We start from the raw sequence: 7,847 nt of genomic DNA on the forward strand, positions 1-7,847 counted from the left end.
TTTTTAATCTTTGTTAAATTTGAAAAAATTAATTACTTATAATAGACATTTCATTATTGTAGCGTAGCTGTGAAGATGGATTTGTAAGACGAAAGTGCTCAGCTAGGAGTTAATAAATTTTAAACACTTTAAAAAATACTTTTTTTCCCAGTTATTCAATTAAAATCTTTGTTTTTATTTGATTTGATATATTACCTGAAATTGCTATCTATATATTACTGTCACAAACTCAATTTGTTCACTTTCTGCAATGTCCATGATCTATCAAAAATGCATATTGGAATCCGCAAGAGCTTCACAAGAACAATCATAGAAATATTCACCCGTAATGGATTCTCTGTGTCTCTGACCTTGCCCAACCTAATGGCGGAGTGATCTGATTCGCAAGTGGTATTAAAAAACTGAAATTAAAATGTTGTAAGCCCATCCTTAATAATTTCGGAAGATGCAAAAGAAGGCATTCGATGATGATTTTCATGTTTAATGGCTTTGGTATATATAAAAGCGCACTGGTCATTTCAATCAGTGTCATTTGATCGGCTATTTTCATTTAGTGTAGTTGGTTAGGGGTATAGTGAATTATTTTTGAATTAAAATGAAGGTAAATATTATTTCTGATTGTCATTTTGGAAATTAAATTATATTTTCCTTTCGTTACATGGAAACATGTATCTTAATAAAGTGTTAACACACATTTGTTAGTCGTTTATATCATCTTTGTTATACTATCATGTAAACAATATTATCCTCCACGATTGTACAACATTTTGTATTTTTTACAATATATTTCCTATGTTTATCTTATACTGTTGCAGCATATCCTATTTATATTGTATGTATTGTAATCTTGTTATACTATCTATCCTGTTTTTCTCGACATGTCGGCAGTAAGTGTGTAAGAAGAAGAAAAGTATTCCTTAAAACTTATAGTAGATTTCTTGGTTCTCTTCCGATCAAAGTAAAATAAAAAACCAATGTAGTGATCCAGTTGCTAAACCTTCTGTACCATCCTTTTTAAACTGTTTATTATGTCTTGTCCTTTGTGATCTTCTTTTTCTGTTTTGTGTTGATTTTATTTACTTTAAAATTCCCTAAAGGTAACTATGATATTTTTTTATTGAAATCTTCTATTTTCAACTATTAAAGCTCCAATTCATTTTCTTTTAACTTAATTGTCTGATATACAACTGCACCCTCAGTTACAGAGGATTCACCCAGTGTACTCTAGGTTTAATAGTTAAGGTTTTTTCGCTTTCCTTCACTGATTTTGCTACCTTACTTTCTATAATTATGTAGTTACCTTCACAATTAATTTATTTCATTCATTTCTTTTCTTGTCTTTTATTACTGCCTTCAGTTTAAGTTCAAATATCTAAGAGAAAATTTTAATACATTTGTCAAAATATTGCATAACCAAAGATAACCTAAAAATTATATCAACTTAAATTTCCTTATGCTAACTTTAATGATCCAAACGTTGTCTGTTTCACAATAAATAATAAAAATTTTACAACCATCATAATAAATTGAACTCTTTAATACATATAAATAAAACGTTAACTAACATCACAATTTTCATTCCTTAAAACAAACAACTCATCAAACACGGAATTGTTATCTGTCATTCGCCACTTTCCCCCCTAACAACTTGCCCATCAGCTCCCTATTAGCAAAAATTCAGCAAAAAGGTATGATAGGGCAGACTTTAGAAATCGCGACTGGACCGAGTAACACACAGACGCTTTTCAGAAAAGTAGAAGACGAGACGAATTTGAAATGATTATAGCCAACCTTCTTTAGTGGAGTCGGCACAAGAAGAAGAAGAAGGACTTAGATATTGCTAATCTTGTCTACCCATGATATTCGTAGCATTATTCGAAGACCAATGATCAAAAGCTTCCAATTTCTAATTCTCTAATTGCTTCAATGCAGGACTCAGATCCGTAGAAGACCAGGGCGCATCTGTAAAAATATTACATTTGGACGTTGAGAGGTGACTCAAATTTTTTTGTAGAAATTGCTTGAAAATAACTCAAATAATAATATTTGAGTTATCCTACTTCTCAAAAAGGTCCGGAACATTGTTTAAATAATCAAAATGTCAAAAAATGAAGGGAAAATTCGATTTTTCTCTTTGTTTTTTGATTATAACTTTAAAAGTATTTATTTCCGAGAAAAGTTTTACTAAAATAAACGTTGCGTAATTAAATTTCCTACAATATAGAAATGGCTAAAAATTTAAAAAATAGTCAACCTTGTTGCAGAATAGCAATAATTGCGAAAAAACCATACAAAAAGAAGTATTCGCCTTTTACATTTTTCAACCATTTATGCTACACCTTCATATTTCACCCAGAAAAACTATATGATACAGTTAAACAATACTGTAAATTTCATTAAGATCGGTTTGATAGATTTTGCAAAATAAATTTTGCAATCCAGCTTTCGCAAAAAAATTCATTTTTTCAAAATGTTACAGGACTGAAAATAAAGCAGATAGCAAGTTCAATTTTTTTTGCGCATAGAAGTGGACTGTAGCTTTCATTTGCAATTTTCAAAATTAAAATCGATTAACTACCACGGCATCAGGAATTTTTTTAAATAAACATTAATTATTGGTGCTACGCGTAGGACAGCGGATAATTTGCTCTGATAGGACATTCCAATGACCTTTGATAATGATTGATACATTTTCATTTTTATTACATTTCGATATGAATACATAAATTTGTTTATTGCAAAATAAAAACACATACTCTATCCTTTGAAATAACAGTTTTTTAGCAAAAACTTTCTTTGTTCATATATTTTAACTAAGAGAATAAAAGTTTATTATTTTTAAACATATGCAATTGTTTAAACAATATTTCACAAACAATAATAAAATTAGTTTGATTTTTGTGGAATTAAAGTATTAAAAGACAACAAAATATAGAGTAAGAAAATAATATATTAGATAAAGATTGGAAGAGATTTTGGTGGAAATCAACTTGTGTGAATCGAACATCGTTGTCCTGTGCGTAGCACCAAAAATTAATGTTTATTTAAAAAATTTCCTAACGCCGTGGTAATTAATCGATTTTAATTATGCAAATTGCAAATAAAAGGTACAGTAAACTTCTGTAAGCAAAAAAAAATTCAACTTGCTATCTGCTTTATTTTCAGCCCTGAAACATTAAAAAAAAATGATTTTTTTTGCGAAAGCTGGATTGCAAAATTTATTTTGCAAAAATCTGTTAAACTGATCTTAATGAAATTTACAGTGTTATTTTGCTATATCATAAAGTTTTTCTGAATAAAATATGAAGGTCCTAAGTGTAGCATAAATGGTTGAAAAACGAAAAATGCGAATACTTGTTTTTGTATGTTTTTTTTTCGAAATTATTACTATTTTGCAACAAGGGTGACTATTTTTTAAATTTTCAACTAATTCTATATTGTAGGAATTTTAATTACGTAACTTTTATGTCAGTACAACTTTTCTCAGAAATGAACAATTTTAAAGTTATAATCAAAAAACCAATAAAAAAAAAATCGAATTTTTCCTTCATATTTTGACATTTTGATTATTTAAACAATGTTCCGGGCCATTTTGAGTGGAAGGATAACTCAAATATTATTATTTAAGTTATTTTCAAGCAATTTCTGCAAAAAATTTGAGTCACCTCTCAACGTCCATCGCAAAACAGATGCTCCCTGGACTAGCGCATCTGTGCGCTAGTCCAGGGTTCCAAAGCGAAGTTGTAAAAACGTAGCAGCGCAACCACCGTATCCTTAGATACATTCTTAGGTCTCGACTAGAAAATAGATGTTTCATTTTCACAAATTTTGCCGTTGCTATTTCTATACTGCTTTTAATCTCTTGTGCTTGATCTGCGTTTTGAGTAACTAATGTTCCTAGATATTTGTATTGGTTCTATCCTTTCTATCTGGATATTATTAATATGGAGTGCCTCGTTGTTTTTTAGATGTTTCGCAATGCCAATGAATTTTGTTTTCTTTAGTTCATTTTCATACCATATACAGAATTGAAGTAAATATGACAGTGTCGTTGGCATATTTTATATTATTAAGGAGTTATCATGGTTATGATGGTCCCATCCTTACATTTTCCTAAAGCTTCTTGGAAGACGGCTTCGCTATATCAGAGAACAACGACCTGTTCTCTGGCTATACATATTAAACAGCAGTGGTGACAATACACAGCCCTGTCTTACACCCCGAGGAGTTTCTATATCATACGACATAATTTTTTGAGGTTGTATTTATTTAAACTGTATTAATTGTTATTCTCTTTATTGTGATATTTATTTTTTAGATATAAAATCTACAAACAGCAAGTTTCTTAATGTAACTCTGAGTTGTATTGGTTATATTATATACATTATATTATTATATTGTTATTTGTTCAAAAACATTTTATTATTGATAATTTTTTAATCATTTGCCGTATTTCACCACGAATTATACAAATGATTATTATTACTTTTGCAGATACTCTTGGCATTAGCTTTCGTCAAAATCGTAGCATGCACCCAATTGCATCAGAACTATCTACCTCCTCAACGAAGCTCTTCGTTTTCATCATCCGGATCGTTTGGTGGCAGCCATGCTAGTGCTTATTCTGGAGCAAGCTCCTACTCTGGGTCTTATTCTGGCTCAGGACAACAAATTCCCATTGTAAGACTGGATAATATTAACGAAGGAGATGGATCATATCACTTTAACTACGAAACAGGTAGGTACTCTTAACTAACATTTAAGTTTTAATTTTATTGTGTATATAATAAATGTAGCTGAGAAAAGGGAAAGGAATACTAATATAATAGTAAGGAAACAAGTAATATAACACGTATCTACTTTTGAATATTTGGGAAATATAATAACAGATGATGGGAAAACGCCGAAAACGGACTTGGCAATAAGTAATAAACTGAAGAAGGCAACTAACGTGTATTATTACTCTTTAAATAATACAATTTTTGGAAAGGCAGAACTAAACAACAAAACTAAACTCAGAGTACCTATATAACAGAATAGTAAATCCGATAATGACATATGGGGCGGAAACATGGATTGTGCAAAAGAAACATGAATCAATGATAAAGGCGACCGACATCAAATATATGAGAAGAATAGCCGGGGTTACGAAATTTGATAGATTCAGAAATGAAGATATTTCAGAAGAGAGCTGGAACAAGAACCGATAATGAAGAAGATCGAAAACAAACAATTAAGCCGGTTTGGACACTTAAGACTTACAAAGAAGGCACATGAAGCCAAAATGGGAAAAAAAAGAAAAAAGGGAAGGCCGAGGAAGACATGGATGGACCAGATCCAGGATATAGGTGAAAGGAGACACATGAGTATGAGGAATATGAAAAACCTGGCCACCAATAGAAGCGATTGGAAGAAATGAATAAAAGGCGGGACCCGACATCCGACCTGAAGGGCACTAAGGATTATGAGAAAGAAAGAAATTATCGTATATATGAAGTATGTTTTGTATTATCATCCATGATGTATGGCAAATAAGAGTAGGTAAAGACATGAGATATTCTTCTTCTTCTTCTTTCTCATAATCCTTAGAGCCCTTCAGGGCGTCGGATGTCGGGTTCCGCCTTTTATCCATTTCTTTCAAGCGCTTCTATTGGTGGCCAGGCTCTTCATATCCCTCGTACTCGTGTGTCTCCTTTCGCCTATATTCTGGATCTGGTTCATCCATGTCTTCCTCGGCCTTCCCTTTTTTCTTTTGTTTCCCATTTTGGCTTCATGTACCTTCTTTGTAAGTCTCTTTTGTTCCATTTGTTGTATGTGTCCAAACCAGCTTAATTGTTTGTTTTCGATCTTCCTCATTATCGGTTCTTGTTCCAGCTCTCTTCTTATATCTTCATTTCTGAATCTATCAAACTTCGTAACTCCAGCTATTCTTCTCATGTATTTCATCTCGGTCGCGTTTATCATTGATTCATGTTTCTTTTGCACACTCCATGTTTCCGCCCCATATGTCATTATCGGATTTACTCTGCTGTTATATATTCTGAGTTTAGTTTTGTTGTTTATTTCTCACTTTCCAAAAATTGTATTATTTAAGGAGTAATACACGTTAGTTGCCTTCTTCAGTTTATTACTTATTGCCAAGTCCGTTTTCCCATCATCTGTTATTATATTTCCCAAATATTCAAAAGTAGATACGTGTTCTATTACTTGTTCCCTTGCTATTATATTAGTATTTCTTTTTTTTTCTCATCTTCATTTATTATCATAAGTATTGTTTTGTTGAGATTCATTTCCATTTTTATATTCTGTATCTCTTTTTGCCAAATATCTATTAGTTACTTCATTTTCTCTACTGTGTCTGTGATTAAAACTATATCATCAGCGTATAGAAGGGAGTTGATCTTTATTGCATTTAAGTTTTATATCCTACTAAATATTGAAGGTTTCTCGTTTGATCTTTGGTATTTTTTATTAAAGTGTCCATGACTATTATAAACTGAGTTGCAAATTTGCAACCTCGGATTTGTCTTGAGCCCTCATAGCTCATACTCTTCCTTTTTTTTTTCCTTATCATATATTCCATAAACCCCCTGTCTTGTGCAAAAATGACTTGGTCATCGGCGAAAAGTAGTGAATGTAATATATTCTCTTGTAATGGTATGCCATTGTTCCATATTTTCTATAACCATATTTTCAAAGCCTGATCGATGTATATGTTAAAAAGTGTAGGTGATGATGGAAAAGAGCAAATAAAAAACACTTTACATTTTAGGTAATGGTATCTCAGCCCAAGAACAAGGTGAAGCTAGAGGAGACGGCACCAGAGCTAATGGTGGCTTCTCTTACACATCTCCAGAAGGTCAGCAGATCCATATTAGCTACACTGCCGACGAAAATGGTTTCCACCCTGAAGGAAACGCCATCCCCACTCCCCCACCAATTCCTGAAGCTATCTTAAAATCCATCCAACAAAATCTGGCCGATGAAGCTAGAGGCGTGTCTGATGACGGTTCGTACAGAAGTGACAACTCTGGACAATACAACGCTGGAGGAGCTGGAGGATTTAGGCAATCTGCACACTTTGGTGGAGGCGGTGCTGCATTTAACAGAGGAGGCAGTGCTGCATATAACAGAGGAGGTGGATACCAATATTAATGTAAAGTGTAAAGCAATGTATATGATTTAGGTTGTGTTCAACTACGTGATATTTAATGTGTTTATTTAATAAAGTGCAATTTTTATTTTTATAAAACAATTCTTGTATTTTTATTAATTTAGCTTAATGCCTCCACAACTAATGGCCATTGGCATGGTACAGTTGATTTCACAATCAGATAATGTAATAATGTGTAGTCTGTGTTGAGTTAATGTCTTGTTACTTAGTAAAGTCGACTTCATTGTCTTTACAAAGAAACGCTAATTGTACTTATCCGAACGTCTGCGGTCCTTTCGGAAAGTACCCACAGGGCCCCTGTAGCCGGGCGTGCAACGCGTGCGGCGCACGCGGCGTAACCCCAAAGGGGCACCAAACCGAAAGTTTGGTAAATAAGAAATATTTATTTTAAATGAGATAATCATTTTTTATATACAATTTTAATTATTTCATGAACAGCTAGGGAAATCTCAAAAATCAAATATTGTTATTACCGAAAAAATAATTATTCCCGTCATGAAATGTTGAAGTTACTCCGTCAAAAATATATGACATTTTGTTGTTCCTTCCTAATTTTTTTCTTTGAAGTAGATTGAATTACGCTTGGCATACCATCCAATCGACTTTATGTTGTAAACTTGTAAACTAAAACGACACTCAAAATAGTGAAATAAACATCAAATCACACTCCTTG

At 32.3% G+C, this 7,847-nt stretch overlaps 1 protein-coding gene across 1 annotated transcript; it reads left to right on the plus strand.

The window, feature by feature from the left end:
- Nucleotides 1–463: 463 nt before the first annotated feature.
- Nucleotides 464–7,255, plus strand: LOC114329895 (pupal cuticle protein 20-like). The gene is made up of 3 exons (XM_028279154.2): nucleotides 464–601; nucleotides 4,495–4,738; nucleotides 6,773–7,255. Exons 1-3 carry the CDS (start codon nucleotides 596–598, stop codon nucleotides 7,153–7,155), a joined length of 633 nt encoding a protein of 210 aa, XP_028134955.1. The 5' UTR covers nucleotides 464–595; the 3' UTR covers nucleotides 7,156–7,255.
- Nucleotides 7,256–7,847: the final 592 nt, after the last annotated feature.

The sequence above is a fragment of the Diabrotica virgifera genome, chromosome 3 (assembly GCF_917563875.1).
Source record: "Diabrotica virgifera virgifera chromosome 3, PGI_DIABVI_V3a".
NCBI lineage: Eukaryota > Metazoa > Arthropoda > Insecta > Coleoptera > Chrysomelidae > Diabrotica > Diabrotica virgifera.

Coding starts and splice junctions, on each gene's coding strand:
- LOC114329895 (XM_028279154.2), top strand. Junction 4,739..6,772: donor TCACTTTAACTACGAAACAG/GTAGGTACTCTT, acceptor TTTACATTTTAG/GTAATGGTATCTCAGCCCAA.